Source organism: Manis pentadactyla, chromosome 10, assembly GCF_030020395.1.
Source record: "Manis pentadactyla isolate mManPen7 chromosome 10, mManPen7.hap1, whole genome shotgun sequence".
Taxonomy (NCBI): Eukaryota; Metazoa; Chordata; class Mammalia; order Pholidota; family Manidae; genus Manis; species Manis pentadactyla.
In genome coordinates this window covers 128,473,458-128,494,589 of record NC_080028.1, presented here as the reverse complement: position 1 = coordinate 128,494,589, position 21,132 = coordinate 128,473,458, and the positions used below count along the sequence as shown (strand labels likewise).

General features: G+C 59.6%; 2 protein-coding genes across 4 annotated transcripts; one reads left to right on the top strand and one right to left on the bottom strand.

Moving 5' to 3' along the window:
- Positions 1-11,636: 11,636 nt before the first annotated feature.
- On the top strand, positions 11,637-15,671 carry IGFALS (insulin like growth factor binding protein acid labile subunit). The gene is made up of 2 exons (XM_036915907.2): positions 11,637-12,116; positions 13,064-15,671. The coding sequence occupies exons 1-2, from the start codon at positions 12,101-12,103 to the stop codon at positions 14,854-14,856; spliced, it is 1,809 nt and encodes a 602-aa protein (XP_036771802.2). The 5' UTR covers positions 11,637-12,100; the 3' UTR covers positions 14,857-15,671.
- Positions 15,672-15,791: 120 nt separating this feature from the next.
- Positions 15,792-20,476, bottom strand: NUBP2 (NUBP iron-sulfur cluster assembly factor 2, cytosolic). 3 transcript variants are annotated; one of them, XM_036915931.2, is made up of 7 exons: positions 20,324-20,476; positions 18,204-18,322; positions 17,872-18,070; positions 17,202-17,356; positions 16,988-17,098; positions 16,807-16,876; positions 15,792-16,360 (listed from the first exon to the last, which is right to left on the bottom strand). In XM_036915931.2, the coding sequence occupies exons 1-7, from the start codon at positions 20,337-20,339 to the stop codon at positions 16,215-16,217; spliced, it is 816 nt and encodes a 271-aa protein (XP_036771826.1). In that variant the 5' UTR covers positions 20,340-20,476; the 3' UTR covers positions 15,792-16,214. The 3 variants fall into 3 exon arrangements, with proteins under 3 accessions (XP_036771826.1, XP_036771828.1, XP_036771827.1); XM_036915933.2 differs by having other exon boundaries at positions 15,792-16,284; XM_036915932.2 differs by having other exon boundaries at positions 15,792-16,255.
- Positions 20,477-21,132: the final 656 nt, after the last annotated feature.

The window sequence follows — 21,132 nt, the reverse complement described above, 5'->3', positions numbered from 1 at the left end:
CTCGTACCCGCCCAGTGTGGCCGTCAGAGCTTTTCTGCCTGGCTGAGGCCTGCTGCCACTTCCGCCAACGTTGGCACCTGGACGGCTTGTCCAGACGGGTCACCATGAAGCCTGGCTGTCTGTGTCCCCTCCACAGATGTCCTCAGGTCCCAGAGGTGATGGTCCACGCCCGTGGCTGAGCTTCCCTGCAGCTGCCTCTGGCTACAGTGCTGCAAGGCTGCGGGTCCAGGACACTGGAAACCTGCACGAGCGTCACACAGAATCATTCTTGCCCAGGCACCGTGACATTCCAGATGGGGCCAAAGTGCCGTGACCAGTGCCCCTGCTCCCGGGATGTCACGGCATGGAGCTTGCATGGGTCCTTCTGGAAGCTTCATCTCGTGGTTTTGTACCAACAGTGTGGAAATACCACTGCTCCAGATCTGTGGCTTTGCAATACCTGTAAATGCTGGAGAGCTCAAGGGCGCTGTGCCATTCCAGCAGGCTGTGTGGGTGGCAGCCCTGCCTGGGGACCCGAGGTCACTGCCCATTTCCACAGCAGGTGCATCTTCCCCAGCATCAGAAAGGCAGCGCTGAGGACGTGCGGTTCAAGAAGCCCTTCTCCCCAAGTGCCCCGCAACCCCACGCCTCCCCTCCTAGTTGTCCTTATTCCCGTCGACGTTTAAATGTCAAAGAGTAGAAACAAAACATTTATGGAGCACATGGACACAGGGACATAGAAGCTGCCCACCATCCAGCCTCTGCAGCCCTCGGGCTGCCACGGAACCAGGAGTGCCCAAATGGTAGGCAGTTTCCCTTTGCAAATGGTGGGGTCCTGCTGGGCTGTGGCCACATTGTCAGAGCAGCTGTGGTTGGATGTGCAGCCACGCTGCATGGTGCTAAGTGCTCTCACCCAGGCCCTGTGGTGCTGGCCGCGGAGAACATGCATTTCCACTTGGGAGAGGGTTCCAGCCCCACCAGTAAAGCCAGCCAGCCCCCCAGACCTCTTGGCCTTCAGCCTGTGCATTTCTGCTGACTGGGAGGGGGACCTGGGAGGTGGAAGGGCCCCGAGGGAGGCTTCAGGGCGTTTACTGGTGCCTGGGGCGCTGAATCCCTCCCCGCTTAGCAGCGGCTGGGATCTTGGTTTCTGCCCTGGTCCTTAGGGAGCCCTTTATGTTCCTGGTGGCATATGTTATGGGTTCTCATTTGCGGCAGGTTTCTAAGCCAGTGTCTTGTTGAAGTTCTTAGTTTTAGTCAACGGGTACTTCTTCCCTTGTGGCAAATGCCTCTGTGTTCTGCTGACCACCCCTCCCTCCAGCACCTCCTGCCGTCTCACCCCAGTTCCTTGTTTTGCTTTTCACACTCAGGTTTGTGATTCATGTGAAAAAGCTGCTTCCCTAGTGGCCAGGTGGATTTGCCCGCCTGGGTGGGTGCCCAGGTGGCCCAGCCCGGGGGTGCCCCGCTGGAGAGCTGGGCCTGCTGCGCCTACGGGTACCTGGCAGGTGCTTCGTGTCCGGGCTTTGGGCTGGAGTCACACCGACTCACTGGACTGGGAAGAAGGGACACAGAGATTCAGTTACGAACGTGCCCCTTGTCCATCCCCTCCGACCCAGGAGGTTGTGGCGCTGCTGAGGTCCAGCCTGAGCCAGCCACCAGCATTAGCACCACCCCACGCAGGAGGGCACATCCCTGCACGACTGGACCTCTGTGGTCCCCAGGCCACTGGCCAATCTGGAGTTTCCCACAACCCACTTGGATGGCTCACAGAACTTGGGGAAGTGCCCTACCTGTGACCTTAGCTTCTTTACAAAGGATGCAAAGCAGGCCCTGCCTGGTGCAGAGCCCATCTGGGCTGGAGTGGGGCATCCAGGGCTTCCCTCCCAGGAAACTCACTGAGCTGCAGGGCCAGCTGGTCTGGGCTGTCACTGTGTCATCCATGACTGGTGGCTGTGCATGTGAATTCCTGTGCCTCCGCCCCCCCCAGACGTCCACCCCTCTGATCACAGGTGGGGCTTCTGGCATTGCAGCCACTGTCGCTGGGCATGGCCAGGGCCACCGCTGGGAGATCCCAAGGACACAGGGCAGATGCTCCCCTGGGGTTTTGTGACTTCTCTGGGATGGCTGGTCCCTGGACTTCACTGTAAGAGGCATTGTCTTTGAAACGACTCCAGTGGTCTGGACAGTGAGGAGGTCCAGTCAAGTCCATTCCTCAGCATCCTGCTAAACCTGCTCATCCTGAGGGGGACTGCTTCCTTTACGCTTTTAATAGTCCCCTCGCCGGGGCTCCTGTTTCTCCCTGTGGAGGTGAGGTGAGCCGGCCTTAACACGCACCTGAGTGCGACACCTGCCCACAGCTCCCGTCCTGGTGGCGAGGGGCCAGGTCAGAGGGAGGGTGCGGCAGGCAGGGGAGGTGCAGGGCGAGGCCCAGGCTGGAACGAAGGGGGGCCCTGAAGCCACACAGGGAGGCACAGAGCAGCTGGAGGGGGAGCAAAGCCGGGGCCAGGGGTGCAACAAAGGGCACCGGGTTCCCTGCAGGCCAGCTGCTCGCACCGTCACAGCTCTGAATAGGAACTGGGTTTTACAGGGTGTCTGCTTCGCTGGCTGAATCCCCTTCACCTATTTCACCTGTGTTCCCACCTGTTCATGCTCCCTATTTAAATGTTGGTTTTCTTAGATTCCATACATAAGTGAGATCATAGGTTGTCTTTTTCTGTCTTATTTCACTGAGCATGATGCCCTCTGGTTCATCCGTGTTGTCACAAATGGCAAAATTTCATTATTTTTTATAGCTGAGTAATATTCCATTGTGTGTGTACCGCGTCTTCTTCATCCATTCGCTACCAACACGTAGGCTGCCTCCGTATCATGGCTGCTGGGAACAGTGCTGCAGTGAATACGGGGGAGCAGATATCTTTTTGAGTTGTTTTCCTTTTCTTCAGATAAATACCCAGAAATGGAATTACTGGGTCTATGATATTTCTATTACTAGTTTTTTAAGGAACCTCCATACTGTTTTCCACAGTGGCTGCACCAATTTATATTCCCACCAATAGTGCACGAGAGTTCCCTTTTCCCCACATCCTTACCACTTATTTCTTGTCTTTTGGATGGTGGCCATTCTGTCTGGTGTGAGGTGATACTTCATTGTGGTTTTGAGTGGCATTTTCCTGATCATTAGTGATGTGGAGCATCTTTTCATGTACCTGTTGGCATCTGAATATCTTTGGAAAAGTGTCTGTTCAGGCCCTTTGCCCATTTTTTTATTCAGATTTTTTTTTTGTCATATGAGTTCTTTATATATTCTGGATGTTAGCCCCTTATCACATACGTCATTCAGATAAGTTCCCCCATAGTCGGCTGCCTTTTCACTTTGTTGATGGTTTCCTTTGTTCTGCGGAAGCTTTTGTTTGATGTTGTCCCACTTGCTTGGAGAGACATGTCCAGAAAAAAAATCGCTAATGCTGATGTTCAGGAGTTTACTGCCTGTTTTCTTTCAGGAATCTTAACGCTCCAGGTCTTGCATTTAGGTCTTTAATCCACTTTGGGTTCACTTTCGTGCACGGCATAAGGCAGTGATCCGGTCTGCTCTCATGCGTGTGGCTGTTTGCCCGACACCATTTACTGAAGACAGTCTTTCCGTTTGTGCGCCGCTGGCTGGTCACGGGTACCGACACGCAGGCAGGCTGACCACCAGGCGCCCGTCCCATCCCGCCGGCTGGCGTCTCCTCCTCTTGCTGTTCCTTCCTCTCAGTTCAGCTCCTGCTTCTCGCCTCCTCTGGGATCTCGTCTTCTTTCCTTGTAAGAATGTGACGCCGACCCCCTTGGGGTCTAGCGTGGGGCACGGCTCCCTGCCCTTGTCGCCCCCTCTGCGCGCGCAGGTACTGGAGGCGAGGTCATTCCCGCGAATGTGGACAAAGCCAGGGGGCCTCATCGCTCACTGCTGATTCCTGACCCAGAGTCTTTCCTCCCTCGGAGGATTTTAAAGTATTTCCCAGCTGCTTTGCCCGCTGTTTCCTGGGTCGGGGCTACACTGCTCACCAAGCTGCGTCCCTGTGCATTCAGTCCGGCCCTTAGCCGCCAATCTGGGCTGCCTCCCTGGGGGGGTCTCGCCTCTGCACTGGCTTGCCGGCCCAAGCAGTCTCCGTGCGGCACACTCTCTCTAGTGTACAACTGCTTAGGCTTAGTAGTGACTGTGTTTTACTCATCAGAACCTTTAATATTTTATTTTCACTTATTTAAATTGAGGTGCAGCTTACACAGCCTGCAGTTGACCAAGTGTCCAGGCCAGCAGCACTCCGTACATTCCTGACATGGCAGCCCCCACCTCATCCGTCAGTGAAGCTGCACGGGAGCCTCTTCTGTCCACCCACTCCTGTGGGTGCTCGTTCCGAGTCACAGCGCCAGGGGCCTGGGGAGGAATCAGAGCTGGGTGGACCCACGGAGGAAGGCCAGCCCTGCACCCCCACGCGTAGCCCCCCAGGACACACCCCTCCCACTGTGGCGCCGTCTGGGGACAGCACGGGCCCTTAGCAGAGGTGGGGGGCCCTCACCCATCTGGGACTGCACTTAGCCGCCTGGGGTGGGGGGGTGGGACGCCACGGCCCTTCTCCTCCCCCCCTCTTCCCCACCCCTACCCAAAGACGCTTCTGTGTTGGCAAATGTTCTTAGGCCAGAGCCTTGGCGTCTTCAGCACGACAGCCAAGGATTAGCTTTCCTTTGCTCTGACTTCTGCCCTGATAGTCCTGTCACGGTGAACACCTCATGCCTAGTTTGAAGGGGCAGCAGAATGGTGGTGCAGACAGTGGGGCAAATGAATTCCGAAATCGGAGAGGAAACGGGTCATGAGGCAGCGGTAGCTGGAGACCCGAGGGCTGCGTGTGATGACGGCAGGAGCCGCGGGCGTCGGCGTTCTCCAGGACACACCGGCCGTACCTCAGGCCACAGAACAAGTCACAGTAAACTTTAAAAAGGCTGAGGTATGTTCTCTAGTGGAGATAGTTCTACAACACAGTGACGTCTGGGAAAACTCAAATGTTTGGAAGCTAAATAACACGTAACACATTTCTAAACAGCATGTGGGTCAAAAGTGAACATGAAAACATACCGTATCAGAATGTGCAGCTGAGGCGGCACTAGAGGGAGACCTGAAGCTGTGAACGCCTCAGTTAAGAACAAAGGCCTCAAATCAAAAACCTAGGCTCTGCCTCCAGAAACTGAGGAGCCAGTGAAGCCCAAAGGAAGCAGAAAGATTAAGAGGAAATCAGCAACACGTAAAACCCAAGTTAGTTTGAAAATACCAACAAAATTGACAAACCAACTGACCAAGAGAATTGAGGTGACACACAAACTGTCAATCATGAGTAACAGAAGGGACATTGTGACCAATCCTACAGGAACGGTCAGGATTTACACGGCAATATAGGGAAACTGTACCAACAAATCTGAAAACTTAGATGAAATGGACAAATTCCTAGAAGATACAATCACTTAAACTGGCTCAAAAAAGAAGCTGAATCTGTAAAAAGTCGTAAGTCTACATGCAGAGGAAAGCCCAGACCCATGCGGCTCCACTAGGTGCTCTGTCAGCACACCACTCACTCACAGACTCCTCGGAAAATGCGGAGGGAACAGCTCCCAGCTCATTCTCGGAGGCTGGTGTTACCCTGACAGCAAAGCCGGGGGCACACACGCAGAAAGAAGACTAGAGAGCAGCGTCCCTCGTGAACACAGATGTAAAATCCTTACCAAAACATCAAGAACCCAAGTACAGCAACGTGAGACCCCATTACCAAGCAGGACTTATCGCTGGAATGCAAGGTTGGTTAAACATCTAAAAATCAATCCTTATTAACGTAGTAGACTTATTCATAGAATAAAGGGAAAGATCCACAAGGTCATCTCAACGGATGCAGAAAAACACCAAATTCCAATACCCTTTCGTGACAGAAAGTATTCACGAGCAAGAGTGGAAGGGAGTTTCCTCAACTGGACAAAGGACTGTGTCACTCCAATACTGACGCATCAGATCACTACAAACGCAGTGACTCAGCGCAACACATGGCTGCCATTGACAGTCCCGGAAGTCAGAGTCCAGTGTGAGCCTCTGGTTCTTCTGGGGACCAGGGACATGTGCTTCCTGGCCCCTTCCCGCTGCCAGGGGCACCGCGTCCCTCGGCTCCCGGCCTCCTTCCTCCAGCAGCTGACAGGGTCCTTCTCCCGTCACCTCACACCAACCTCTTCTGACCCTTCTCCCGCTTTTAAGGGCCCTTGTACACACTGGGTCCACCTGGAATATCCACATTAACCTATCCTAAGGTTGCTGAGTAGCAACCCCAAGTCCCCTTCGCCATATAATCTGACCGTCACGATTTCAGGGATAAAGACAAGACATTGGTTGGGAGCACTTTTCTGCCTGTCAGAACATCTAGGAGAAGCACCAGCTGGCCTCAGAGTCCACGGTGGAGGCCCGCAGGCTCCCCTCTGGGATCAGGACCAGGGCAGGGAGGCCAGCCTTTGCCACCTCCGCTCACGCTGTGTTGGACGTGCAATGACACGAGTGCGCCTGTGCCCCCCTCCCACCCCCGGGCCGCACACTGCTGGAAGGGAAGAGGTCAAAATGTCCCATTCACAGATGACGCAGGCCTCCTAAGGCCTCCAGGTACACACACACCTGGACATAATAAGCTTAGAAAGTCCTTGGGATGCAAGATTAGTAAGAAAAATCCATTGTATTTTACATACTAATAATCTGAAAATGAACTTAAAACAATTCCATTCACAATAGTATCAAAGCTAATGAAGTACTTAGAAATTACTTTATCAAAGGCAATGCTAGTGTAAGATTTATATACTGGAAACCACCCAAAATCACTAAGAAATTAAAGGGGAGCTAAATAGGTGGACAGATGGTCCACATCCCTTGTTTAGAAGAAGGCCTCTGTGATCTCGGGTGGGTGAAGAGATGCACCAAAAGCATGAGCTGTAAAAGTAAAACATTTATAAACTGTCCTTCATCGAAATAAACTCTGGTAGTTCAAAAGACAATATTTTTTAAAAATGGAGACGAGCCAGACTGGGAAAAATATTTGCCGACATTGTATCTGATAATCCATAATACGTGAAGTCTTAGCACAAAGTAAGACGATAGCAAAGACGACAGAAGGATGGCCAATAAACACACGAAAAGCTGCTCAGGATCATTAATCGAACACAAATGCCACCCAGAACAGCTAAGGACAAGACAGTGACTATGCCAAACAGTGAGGATGTGGAACGACTGGAGGCTTTGTAAAACGATACAATCAGTTTGGAAAAGTTTTTTAAAAAGTTAGACACACACACTAAGCCAGCAGTTCCGCCCGAGATTGCCCGAGAGGAATGAAAACTAAGTCCGCACCGAGACTGGTATTCAGTCGCCACAACTGCAGTCGGACGGGCAGAGGAGCAAAGGTGGGGGAGGCATGAGGGGGCCCTTGCAGCCGGGGAGCGGGGCGTTGACTGTGCCACGCGCACGGGCCCTGAGAGCCCGCTGGGAACAGAGGGCGAAGGAGGAAAGGCCTCCCGTGGCTGGGGGTGCGGCATGGCTGCACAGCCCTCCACGTCCACGTCCACGGAGGGCCGCTGTGCACCTGTGGCCGGCAGGCCGAGCCTCGTGCCGTGTGAGTGATGCCCACACGGCTGCTGCGGGCAGAGAACCTTCGGGGGAGTAAACGGTGTCACGCAGCCGGTACTTCCTGTCCTCCCAAGACACCTGTAGGAAATACTTCCAGCCTAGATAAACAGAACTAAATTGAGGAGGAAAAAGGTAACAAGAGCAGCAGGAGGTTACTACCATCTAGGGAAAGGACCTCAAAATACACACAAGGCTGTAACATGGAAACGTACGAACTGGGAAGCCAAGGAAGCCCCACAGCGAAGGGGGCCCGCCGCACCCACACAGGAAACACTCGGCCCTTGGGGGTGCTGGCTCCCTGCAGACTGCAGCCCCGCCCAACCCCCCCACAGGCTGTGGCTGTGTTTGTTAGAGGCTTGCCAGGTGGTGCCGCGCCAGCCCCGGGGGCGAGGCCCTGGGGACCCACGAGAAGGGCTGCGAGTGCCCCTGTCCCGGTCGGTGGGGGTCCGGAAGGCAGCCCAGTAAGGGGAGCTGGTGGCAGGCTGCCAAGGCATTTTACGAGAACCAGTCAAGTCCATGTGCCAGTAGGACTGGAAACCATGAAGAGGTTGATGAGCTGGACTAGACGATAAACTTGTCTGGAGTATTTTCGTCTTTATTGTTGGTGTTCGGGGAATCAAGTTGGCTGTGCGAACGTCTCACGAGGCCATGTTCAAACTGACTCCCCCTGAATCACGAGGGCGGGAACTCCAGCACAGCCCTGCACACCTGGCAAGGGGCTTCCGTCCAGAATACAATTTGTTAAATAACAAACCAGACCAACAGCCAACCCAGGAGAAAGTTGGCATGACTTCAAATGCAGTCCACAAAGCAGGACCCTCGGCTGCCGGGGAGCCTGTGAGGAGCTCACCTTTGGGGCTCAGAGCAGACGGGTGGGTGTGGGGGGCACTCCTGCCGGCCTCAGGGGCTGTGGCCCACTGCCACTCGGGAGGGCTTGGCCCTGCTTGCCAGGATGACCACCCCTGCCCAGGGGTCGCACTGAGGGCCAGCAGACACACAGCTGTGCGGCTGGAAACGGCCCTCAGCAGCCCACCAGAAACACCTCCCACCAGACCCAGTGCTTGCGTGCGACACCGCTTACACAGAGGTCAAGACCAGGCGCAGGAAGCCGTGCGCATTGGGGAGACCGCCAGGTGGTCCATCGAGAGGTCCGGGCAGGGCCAGCCTGCAAGGCTGCTCTCCGCACAACTCAGCAGGCTGAGGCTGGCAGCATGGCAGGACCCAAGAAAGCTTTAGAAATACCCAGCCCATGGCCTGTGCACACAGTAAAACAACAAATTTGACTGGATCTATACTGTTGGAACTCAACCAAGAATTAGGAGAGGTGCAAATTGTAGCACTCCAAAGTCTTACAACTACAGACTATTTACTGTTAAAAGAACATATGGCATGTGAACAGTCCCCAGGAACGGTTGTTTTAATTTGTCTGATTTCTCTCAGACTGTTCAAGTTCAGTTGGACAATATCCAACATATCATAGATAAGTTTTCACAAATGCCTAAGGTGCCTAACTGGTTTTCTTGGTTTCACTGCAGATGGCTGGTAATTACAGATATGCTTTGGTTATGTAACTATACTCCTATTATGTTAATGTGTGTGCGCAATTTAAGTAGTAGCTTAAAACCTATACATGCTGAAGTTACTCTACAAGAAGATATGTCAAAGAAATAATCAATCTTCCCATGTTTTCTTCCGCCTGCTACTTCTATAGCTTTTCTTCTTCCTTCCTAATCACAACCTTTAAATAGAACTCGTGCCACATGTCGAATTTACCGAGTATCATAATTCTTCCAAGTGGTAAAGATACCTCAAGACAAATGCTGGGCATAGAAGCCACAGGGCATAAATATGCAAAGAAGTAAAAAGCTAACCTTTTCAAACAATAAGGCTTCCCTCTCACTTACCAACTTCACATTTCCCTGTATGGCCCCGGAAGATGACTGGTTAGCCAGAGACGGGTAAGATTCCTCAAGGGAGGAACAACCTAAGACAGGCACAGTCGCAGGGGGGCCATCAGGTGAGAAATTGGGGATCAACAGAGGTGAGGCTTAGAACCTCACCCCCCCTGTTCTGAGAGAAATCTTCTGCATACGTGGATGTTTTATTGCCCTGGTCTAGCTCGGATTAACACATAGTCTACAGGCACACACCTGATCATCTACATTTGCTCCCTTACAACACTAAACTATGTTTTCTACCTTTATCTTGTATCTACCTACCACTTCAGCATTTTATTAAAAATAATAATAATAAAGAGAGAAATGTGGTATCCACATATAAGTCAAGTATAAAAACCAAATGAGTATTCATATTTGAACTGACTGTTTAGAGTTCATAATGCATGAGCAAAACCGAAAGTTTCTGTGATGACTGCCCTTGTACTGTTCACCATGTAACTTATTCATTATGTAAGAATTTGTTCTCCATGTAAGAACTTGTTTGTTATGCTTCAGAAGATTGGAGACTGACGAAAATTAGGCTTGGGGTGGATTAATGATTGTGCATTGAGCATTGACTCCCCTATACAGAATTTTATTGTTGTTAACAACCATTTGATCAATAAATATGAGAGATGCCCTCACACACACACACACACACACAAATATATATATACACACACACTTCCAATTGTAAAATAAGTAAGTAACCGGGATGTAATGTATAGCATAAGGAATATAGTCAAAATATTGTAACAACTTGGTATGGTGATAGCTGGTACCTAGAATTATCATGTATATAAATGTTGAATCACTGTGTTGTACACCTGAAACTAATGTAGTACTGTGTGTCAACTACCCTTCAATAAAAATAATTATCTAAAAAAAAAAAAAAAGAAATACCCAGCCCAGCTGCCACAATCCTGATGAGGTTTCCTGCCAGGAAAGCTGGCTCAGGAGTTAGTGTTTCCCATACTACCCACCAGACGTGCGCAGCAGGGACACTGGTCCGCCTCCCGCCCTTGTGCCGCGGCTCTGGCCTCGGCCTGCAGCTCAGGGTGCCACTCACAGGGCGCTCCGTGCAGGGAACTTTCCAGAGAAGAGGCCCTGCTGGCCTAGAGCTCCTGCTGAGTCCGCACTTTCTGCCGTAAATGTATGTTTACCGTGTAAATTTCTGGGTGCGGACTTTCTCCCTGTGGATCTATGATTTCTCAGAAGAGAGAAGCTGAGAAATGACCTGGAAAAAAAAAAAAATCAAAGCTCCATAAAGGGAGGGAGGAGAGGCTGAGGCTGTGGCGAGAAGCCCGCTGGGCGTGGGGTCAGTGCGGGGCCACCGCGGGCGCAGGCAGCCTGCCTCACCCTTCCCTCCTCGCGTGTTCCGCCTGTCGCAGACCTGCCGTCTCCCCCTCCTCGCCAGGAGTTAGGTCTGAGAGGCCCCCCATGGCAGCCAGCCTGGCCTCCTGCAGACCTGGCTTCGCAGTCCCACCACCCCAGGCAGAGCAGAGGTGCTGGGGGGCAGGCACAGGCCAGGGGAAGGGTCCTTGGGAGAGGGGATGGCCGGCCAGGGGAGCCCGGGGAGAGGGGAGCTGAGCAGCGGCTGAGCCAGGGGCCGGGGGGGTCACAGCGGGGCTCCCCTCTCTCCGGCAGCCACGCCCACTATCAGCCCTCTCCCTGAGTCTGTCCTGGGGCTGACCTCATGCCCGCCCCGGGCACCCGTCCCAGCCGGCCTGCACCCAGCAGGGTGCTGTGCCCCGTGGGAGCCCTCGGGGAGGCACAGGGCCACAGCAGGCAGAGGCTGGCCACGCGGCCACAGGACAGGCATGCCCCTCTCCTCCCAGGAGAGCAAACACAATGGGCCTGGGGCCTGCCCCGTGTTCCTAGAAGAGCTGGGGGAGGGCAGTGGCCAGACACCAGCTGACCCCGAGGTCACAGAAGCAGGGCTGGACCCTGGGGAGCCTGAACTAGGGCCCTACCTAGGCTGTTAGGAAACGGGCAGGGGGAGGGGCAAGTGGGGGGTGGTCAGGCCCACCGGGAAACGTGGTGATCGCCGCTTAACTCCCACGTGGCCATCTGCCAGGGGGAACCGGGAGCCGCCCCTCCCCAGGCGGGGGGCCAGCAGGGCACGGGGCCTCCTCTCCTGGATTCGCCAAACCTGTCCGGAGCTCCGGCCCCTCAGGCTGCTGTGAGGGAGGCCCCCGCCCCCACCCCAGCCTGCTGCCCAGCTCTGCACCCCCAGCCCTGCAGAAGTACAGGGACGGGCCCTGTGGGTCCTCAGCACTGCCCCACAGCCCACCTGGAGCCCTGAACCCCAAGCCTCTCCTGTGCCACCTGTATCCCAGGCATGCTGAGCCGTTGCTGGCTGCCCGGCATGAGGGGGTTAATGGAGCTGGGTCCTCCGGGCTGGGCTGGCCGGGGACAGGGCGCTGGCTGCCCAGGCGGTGGGGAAATCCAGAGGGCAGGAGCAGCCGGCCCCAGCAGACGCACCCTGCTCGCTGCCCACTCTGCATGAGGGATGGCGCCGAGGAAAGGTGAGGCTTCCTGGAACCCAGCCACTTGCTCTGGGGGCTAGCCCTGTGCCCTGAGCTCCCAGGGGCAGAGGCAGCCTTGGAGGGCTCAGCTTGGGAGTGTAGGGGACTCTGGGGGCCCGTGGGGGCATGTCTTTGCTGGGGTGTGGGCGCAGCCCCCACTTCTTCCTCCCACCCAAGGGCCCCAATCACCAGTGTCACAGGGCAGGAGGCACGACGCAGAGCAGGCTGGGTGTCTCCTCACACCTGCACCCTGGGAGCCTTGTCCTCCTCCATCTGCTGGGCCAGGGCCTGCTGCGCCCCCAGCTTCCTGGAGGCCAAGCTGCTGTCATGATGTCCCCTCATGGGCCTGGCCCCATCCAGCTGGGCACCCACTGGCAGTGCCCCCCACCCCAGAATCCTGAGCCCTCCAAGGGCAGAGATGAGCCTGACATGGTGGGCGGCCCAGTGCCCAGCGGAGGTTTTGGGGCACAGTTATGGGGGCCTGGCGCCCTTTATCCCAAGGCATAGTGGGACCCCTAGTGAGTCGATGGTCTACCCCATTCCTCTCCCCACAGTGGCGCCTGGCTAACTCTCCAGGTACAGGCCACATGTACTGGGGTACAGGTGGGTGATGCCCCCCAATCTGGGGCCCTAATGCATGCAGATCACTGCTGGCTCTCCAGGGCAGCTCCAGAACATTCTCACTCATACCTTCCGGGCCTGCTGGCAGCCTAGCCCAGGTCGTGTCCGCCCCGGGACACAGATGGCCACACAGCCTAACTGCCAGCCTGCCAGCCCTGTTTTCCCTGGGACAGGTAGTGCCTCCCCGCCCGTCCTGGGGGTGGATAGGCAGCCTGAGCCGGGCGCCCGGCGGTGCCAGCATCAGCGGGGTGCTGGCGTGTATGGCTCCCTCCAGCCCAGCACGCGGCACCTCCCGTGGCCCACTCGCAGAGCCCCTCTTCCTGCAGGAGGCCTGGCCCTGGCAGCGCTGCTGGTCTGCTGGGCGGCGCTGGGCCCCCAAGGCCTAGAGGGAGTGGAGCTAGGGGACGCTGGCGGCCTGCGCTGCCCAGCCGAGTGCACCTGTGGCCAGGACGATGACACGGACGAGCTCAGCGTCTTCTGCAGCTCCCGGAACCTCACGCGGCTGCCTGATGGCCTCCCACATGACACCAGGGCCCTCTGGTTGGACGGCAACAACTTCTCTTCCATCCCCGCGGCGGCCTTCCAGAACCTGTCTGGGCTGGGCTTCCTCAACCTGCAGGGCAGCTGGCTCACCAGCCTGGAGCCACAGGCACTGCTGGGCCTGCACAGCCTCTGCCACCTGCACCTGGAGCGGAACCAGCTGCGCAGCCTGGCGGCCCGCACCTTCCTGCACACCCCGGGGCTGGCCTCGCTGGGCCTTGGCAACAATGGCCTCAGCAGGGTGGACGAGGGCCTCTTCCAGGGCCTGGCTGACCTCTGGGCCCTCAACCTCGGCTGGAACAGCCTGGCTGTGCTGCCCGACATGGCCTTCCAGGGCCTGGCCAGCCTGCGGGAGCTGGTGCTGGCGGGCAACAAGCTGGCCTACCTGCAGCCCCCGCTCTTCTGTGGCCTGGGCGAGCTCCGTGAGCTGGACCTGAGCCGCAACGCCCTGAGGAGTGTCAAGGCCGACGTGTTTGTGAAGCTGCCCAGGCTCCAGAAGCTCTACCTGGACCACAACCTTGTCACCGCTGTGGCCCCGGGTGCCTTCCTGGGCATGAAGGCGCTGCGCTGGCTGGACCTGTCGCACAACCGCGTGGGCGGGCTGCTGGAGGACACCTTCCCGGGCCTGCTGGGCCTGCACGTCCTGCGCCTGGCGCACAACGCCATCGCCGGTCTGCGGCCCCGCACCTTCAGGGACCTGCACTTCCTGGAGGAGCTGCGGCTGGGCCACAACCGCCTGCGGCAGCTGCCCGACAGGGCCTTTGAGGGCCTGGGCCAGCTGGAGGTGCTCGCGCTCAACAACAACCGGATCCAGGAGGTCAGGCTGGGCGCCTTCGCTGGCCTCGTCAACGTGGCCGTCATGGATCTTTCGGGCAACTGCCTGAGGGACCTTCCGGAGCAGGTGTTCCAGGGCCTGGGCAGGCTGCACAGCCTGCACCTGGAGGGCAGCTGCCTGGGCCGCGTCCGCGCGCACACCTTTGCCGGCCTCTCGGGCCTGCGCCGCCTCTTCCTCAAGGGCAGCGGCCTCGTGGCCGTGGAGGAGCAGAGCCTGCAGGGGCTCAGCGAGCTCCTGGAGCTGGACCTCACCTCCAACCTGCTCACGCACCTGCCAGGCCAGCTCTTCCAGGGCCTTGGCAAGCTGGAGTACCTGCTCCTCTCGGGCAACCAGCTGTCGGAGCTGCCGCCAGACGCCCTGGGGCCCCTGCAGCGCGCCTTCTGGCTGGACATCTCACACAACCGCCTGCGGGCCCTGCCCGGGGGGGCCCTCTCGCCGCTGGGCCAGCTGCGCTACCTCAGCCTCAGGAACAACTCGCTGAGGACATTCGTGCCGCAGGCCCCCCGCCTGGAGCGCCTGTGGCTTGAGGGCAACCCCTGGGACTGTGGCTGCTCCCTCCAGGCCCTGTGGGCCTTTGTCCGGCAGCACCCGCGCACCGTGCCCCGCTTCGTCCAGGCTGTCCCAGAGGACGACGACAGCCAGCCGCCCGTGTACGCCTATAACAACATTACCTGTGCCAGCCCCCCCAGCGTCGCCGGGCTCGACCTGCGAGACGTGGGTGAGGCCCACTTTGCTCACTGCTGACCCGAGGCTCACCCTGGCCAGACACTGCCGTGGCTAGAACCGGCCCTCGCCGACCCAGGGCCTGGCAGGCACACCACCCTCCCGCTCTCTGGAGCCAGGCCCTGAGCTGCTCACTTGGTGGGGTGCCACCCTCCTGCCCCGTAACACAGTCCTGGGGCTTTGCCAGGGTGGGCTCAGGACCTGTGGGCACCTGCCGGTCCCTGACGGCTTGACCTGGAGGGTGGGGAGCCCCCAGCCCTCCCTACCTGTCATCAATTAAAAGCAGTCTGGTAAACACAGCGTGTGGCCATGCAGCAGGAGCCGAAGGGTGGAAGGCAGGCTCTGGCCTGGGTGCGCGAGGCCCCGCGCTCCTCCTGGGCCCCGACTCTCCACCGCTTACCCTGGGCCCTCCCAGCGTGCCCACACACCTGACTGGGCAGCATCCTGGAGGCGTCTGGTCCTGGGAAGCTGGGGCACAGTGGCACTGGGGCGGCCAGGCCTCTCTCTGGCCATGGCCCTCCTGACCAAAGCCCTCGGCAGCCAAGGCGCCTTCTCCACTGGGTGCAGCGCAGGCCCCACGCCTCCCCCGAGAAGTTCTGCCCAAGGTTGTTTCACCAACCCCCCAATCCCTGCTTTCCAGATCTGTGTCCCGGGGCCGTCTCGGGACAGCTGCATAGAAGAGCCCTGAGAGTCTCACTGGGTCTCAGACGCTCCTTTCTGTTCTTAGCTCTGCATGGGGTCCCCGGTGGGGGGCCAAGCGCCCCCCACTCACACGTTCCCCCAACATCTCTAAATCCTCCACAAGCTCCCACCGAATTCGTTCCAAACATAGCCTGGCCTCAGCCTTCGGGTCACTGCTGATGGAACCACTAGCCCAGACCCCGGGGTGTAGGAAGCAGCCCCACCTGTGACGGGGTTCAGCGGCCCAACGCGGCAGGATGACCCGGACACACGTCTGTAAGCACGACAGCAGGCACTTTAATTGCAGGTTCTTCTCATTACAAGTTTGACGCCTCACGAGGTGCTCCACTCCACTGCCAGTCACGCGCCCACCCACAGGCTGCCGCAGCCCGGACAGCGGAGGCCGCACAGGTGCGCAGACCCCCCCAGTGTGTGGACAACGGGAGGCTGGCTGTCAGGAGCAGCCAGCTTGCCTGTCCGTCTGGGGCACATGAGTGCCAGGATGTGGTGAAGGGCCGCTGCACCAAGCCTCCACCATGTCGCCACATGCCTGCCACAGGCCGACTGGCAGAGCCACTCACCCTCAAGGGCCCCGACTCCAGGCCTGCGGGAGGAATGTGCACGGAGCCGGCAGCATGGGACCCACGCCCAGGGCCTCCGCTCAAGCCACGTGTGGGAGCCCCCCATGGCTGCCCCGGTCAGGGCCGCGGGGCAGGCGTCTCGTCCAGGATCTTTTGGGCTATGGCGCAGAGTGCGGGAAACGCAGGGCTGTGGGGAAACTCCCGGATGAAGTCCCGGCCCTCCTCCAGGCTCTGTGTGAGCTGGGGGTCCAGGGGCACAGAGCCTGGAGGAGAGGAGGCACTTAGGGCTCTGGAAGTACCGGGGGCAGGCGGGGACAGGGGCTGAGGTGCTCTGAAGGCGCTGCCCTGCCTGACAGCCAGCCGCCCGCCACCCGTGCTTGGCCCACTTGAACCAAGTGTGAGGCGAGCACTGGGGACACACGGCCACTGCGCCCAGCACCCCCAGCAGAGGCGATCCCAGAGCCAGAGCCCCCGCCATCGCTCCACCCCGCAGGCTCAGCCGGCCCTGGGGCTGTGGGAGGACCTGTGAAAGCCTGGCGGGTCCACGCTGCTCTCTCTCTGGGTGTTCAGAGGTTAGAGAGAAGCTGGAACTCGCAACTCAAGGAAGCTGGGAGGACATGCCCACTGCCCCCCTGCCCCTTGGGCATAGTGCACAGGCAGGCCAGACCCCCTGGAGCAGAGGCCCAAGGGGCGGCCCCGACCCGCTCACCTAGGAAGGGGACTCCGGCATGTCTGGCCAGCTCCTCGCCGCCGCCCCTGGAGAAGATGCTGGTGCACTCCTAGAACACGGGCCCAGCCCGCCCGTCGCTCAGCACAGCACCGCATCCTTGTCCCCCCGCTCGCCCCTCTGCCTTGAGGCGGGGGACCCCCCAACACCTTCCATGACTCACTGAGCAGTGCGGGCAGACAAAACCACTCATGTTCTCCACGACCCCAATCACCCGCAAGCCTGTCTTCCTACAGAAGGTCAGCTCCCGCCGCACATCCCCCACAGACACCGCCTGGAGAACAGGAGAGAGGCGAGACTGGCCAGTGGGCACCCTGGCAACTCGGAGCCGGGAGTGGCACCCAGCTCCGGAGAGCTGGGACGGAGCCCCACGGTACCTGGGGTGTGGTGACGACAAGGGCCCCCAGGGGACTGTAGGGGCGCAGGGCGTCCACGGCCGCCATGTGCTCATCAGAGGTGCCCGGGGGCGTGTCCACGACCAGGTAGTCCAGCTGTCCCCAGGCCACATCAGACACGAACTGCCTGATCAGCGCTGCAAAGACCCAGGCAGGCCAGGCAGGGCTCCTACGAGGCTTCCCCAGGCTGCTGGCCTCCACCCGGCCTCCCTCACACAGCGAGGTCTCTGTGGGTCCCAGTGCCGCCCAAAAGCACCAAGGCCCCACACAGTGGATGAGCAGGATGAGCACAGCGGGAGGCCCCTGGTCTGTCCCCCACAGGCACCCCTTTCTTTCCTGCTGTGGGGCCCCCAGCCCCCTCATACTTCTGCTCAGGCCTCAGCTGAGGATGGCGTGTCTGTGCCCAGACCCAGGAACAGCCTGGGAGACGCTGGCCTGAAGGAGGCAGCCCCTCACCTCGGGCCACGTCCACCCTGTGCCGGGCACCTTGGGTCAGAGAGTCGCCCCTCCTGCAGGAGGACGGGCAGCGAGACCGCACAGCCGGGTCCCCCACTCGCACGCCCACACGCACACCTGCTGCCCAGAGACGCCAGGCCCGGGTGGAGGCCAGGAGGGCGGGAGGCAGGCAGCGCCGACCCCGCCAGCTCATCACCGTTCTTTCTGGGGCCTCGCCACACCACAGCCTCGTCTGGCTCCTCCAGCAAGAAGCCCACAGACATAAGGGAGATGCTCTGCTCCTGGTCCACAAACACGGGCACCCAGCCACTGTCACACTGGTGCACGGCCCTGCCCTGTGCCCGGAGCATGCGTGGGATGCTGGGGCCACACAGATCCACATCGAGGATCCCCACCTGCAAGGAGGCAGAACGCCCAGCGAGCTGGAGGGGCCTCCCAAGGCAGAGGCACCATCCTCCTGGGCGGTGGGGGGCAGGGGCCGAGGGTCAGGAAGGGACAGCTGGTCGCGGTCGGGCAGGAGGCGCTCACCTTCTTGCCCGCGTGCCTCAGGGCCAGGGCCAGTTCCGTGGAGATGGTGCTTTTCCCGACCCCCCCCTTTCCTGAGAGTACGAGGATGATGCGCTGCACGCCCGCCAGGTTTCCAGGCTCTGGTTAGGAGAAGGGGGATGGGGGAGGCCCCTCTGCACATCCACCATGTGGCCAAGCACCTCCCATGTCCTGATGCAAACACCCCCAGGCCCCACGGGTTCACTCCTGCTATAGTGCCTGAAGCTCCCTCCCAGCGTGTGCACAGGTGTGACTGGGCAGCCCTGGTGGGAGAGCCAAGGCCCTAGGCTTCCAGCAGTTCCGCGGGTGCCTAGCAGAGACTATGGAAGTGGGGTCCTTGCTGCAGCCACAAGGCACATCTGTGTTGGGGCTCTTGGGATCCAGGTCCCACGCAGGTGCCTAGCACCGACCTCCAGGTCCCAGGAGGGGCGCGTATGGTCTGGGGACTCCAGCAGCCCGATCCCAGCAGCCTGCGTGTCAGCTCACCTGGCTGGCCCCGGGCCGTGCTTTCCTGTGAAACCCCAGGTACTGCAGGAGCCACAGGATGTACCAGTGTCCTTGGCCACTCCCCCTGCTGGCCTCTGGCCACTCCCTGGATCCCTGCTGGCCACCAGCTCTTACCCCCCTCCCCCACCTCCACCACTGAATAAATATCCACCATTCCAATCCCTGCCACCCCACAGGGGTGCCATCTGCATATGCACTACCCTCAGCCCCTCTGAGACCCCACATTCTTGCTCCAGCACCTCCGGACCTCACCATGGGCACTCCTGCCTGCTTCCAATAAGCTGCTCTCCCCCAGCCCTGCCGCCAGCCCAGGGCCTCAGGCTCAGCCGAGATGCATCACCCTGGCCCTCCTCCTGAGCCCCATCTCAAGGGTAGGTTTAAAGACCCCCGGCTCCACAGCCTCCACAGGGAGGGAACCTGGCTGGGCTTTCAGGCAAGTCCTTGTCACATACGTGTCACGGTGCCTGTCTGAGGTCTCCTTCCAGCACCAAGGTCTGGGACACCTCTTGAAAGGAGAGAAGGAAAGGGCGCCCCTCACCCTCAGCCAAAACACAGCCTGTGAGCACCAAGCCCCACCCAGAGGTGCTTTAGGAGCTTACTAAAGTGCTCTAGTACCAAAAGGTATTTAGGCGTCAGTTTCCCTACTGCGGCTGGGGAGGTGGAAACCGGGAGTAAGCCAAACCCCGTCCTGACTTACCAGGCTCCTCACCGTCAGGACGCGAATTCCTCACCGGTGGGGAGGAGGGAATTTTACCTGCCTGAGCATCTAACACCTGCGACCTGAGCGGTAACTAGGCGGCGCTTTGCGCTTCTCGGACAGCCATCTCCAGGGGTCAACCAGAAGACCCTTCCCCTCCTAAGCAGTCTAAACAGTTCATCTAGGAAACGTGTTCCTCGAATTGCCGCTAAATGTGACAAGCTGTGCTCTAGGGGGCAAAGAGAGGCAGCGCTCCCCAGGGGCAGGTGCGGGGCCTCGCAGGGGCGGCAGGCCTTCTCAGACTTACCCTAAGGCCAAGCAAGGTGATCATTTGATAAGCGAACAAGTTCTTGGAAGCAAGAATGTGCAAAGGCCCTAGTCAGAGCCAGGGCTTGCGTGTGGCACAGGGAGGGCGGTTTCCTCACGCTATCCCCTCATGCCTGATTTTCACGTGCGTTTTCCCCCCGCTAGGACAAGCCTGGAGCAACCAGATGTTCTCCCCTTGCGGCAAATCCGCCCCGATAACCACCGGCTTCAGGCTCCTTCTCCGCGCTGCGTTTATAATCTGAGGACCGAGTCCAGCAGGTCTTCGAGCAGGTAACGTGGGGACCTCCACTCCCGGGCCGCCACCCGCCCCACCTCCCGCGCTCCGAGTGTCAAGGCTCGGCGAGCGGCAGCCACGCTCCGCAAAGCACCAGGTTCGCGCGTCCCCCTCGACCCAGCAGCCCCGGTCTGGACCGGGCGCCTCCCGACCGCGAGCAGGGCGCGCTCTCGGAGACCCGCGGCGCTGTCAGGGCAACGACACCCGGATCGCAGGTGTGGCACACACGTGAGTACCCTGCGCCCCTGCGCCCTCCACTCTGCGAGTACACGGTGTGCCAGCGCCGCGCGCACTCACCCGCCGTCGCCTCCATGTCGCCCGCGGTACCGCGCGGGGCCCGCCGGCCTCCTCCCGCGCGCTCCTGAGGGAAGTGCTTAGCGCCGATGGGCCGCGAAGCCCGCCCCCGGCCCTTACTGATGGGCCCTCAGCCAATCGGCGCGCACGAGGCGCTCACGGAGTTCCGGCGCAGACGGCGCAGCGGAGGCGGCCCCACTTCCGAGGCAACGCCCGTGGGGCGCCGCCTCCCTTCCTCTGCACACGTCCAGTGGGCGCGCGGGCCTGTGCCGACCGCTTGCGGCGTGACCAATGGGGACGCCGAGGCAGGATGGACAGGTCCAGCCGCCTCTCGGCGTGAGGCGAGTGCCGCGCCGCCCGCCTAGTCGAAGCCCGCCCGGAGCGCCCGCCGCGGCCGCGGAGCCAATGCGGCGCGGGGCGGGGATTGTTTACGTCTCGCTCGGGAGCGGAAAGTAGGTCACGGCCGGCGGAGCGTGGCGGCGGCGGCGCGGCTGCAGGTGAGCAACGGGCCGGCGCGCCTCCCCTCCCTGCCCGCCCAGCCCGGCCTGGCGCCCGGCGCCCGTGCGGAGCCGCTGGCCTCGTGGAGCTGCTGGCGGGCCGGCGCGCCTTTGTTCGTGCGACGGCGGCCCGAGGACCCTCGCGGCGCCCGGCCCTGGCCTCCAGAGGCCGGTGCGGGGCAGAGGCCGCCTGTTCCGCGCAGTGGCTGCAGACGCGGCGCCGGCGACGAGGCCGGTCGGACTGTCCCGCGGACGCGCTGGCCTCCGGCGGGCGGGGTCCGGGCGGGGCGGTCCGCCTCCGGGCGCAGTCCAGGG

Coding starts and splice junctions, on each gene's coding strand:
- NUBP2 (XM_036915931.2), bottom strand. Junction 17,357..17,871: donor GCGAGGCCCCAGAAAGAACG/GTGATGAGCTGG, acceptor GGGTCTTTGCAG/CGCTGATCAGGCAGTTCGTG. Junction 17,099..17,201: donor TTGTCGTCACCACACCCCAG/GTACCGTGGGGC, acceptor CCTGTTCTCCAG/GCGGTGTCTGTGGGGGATGT.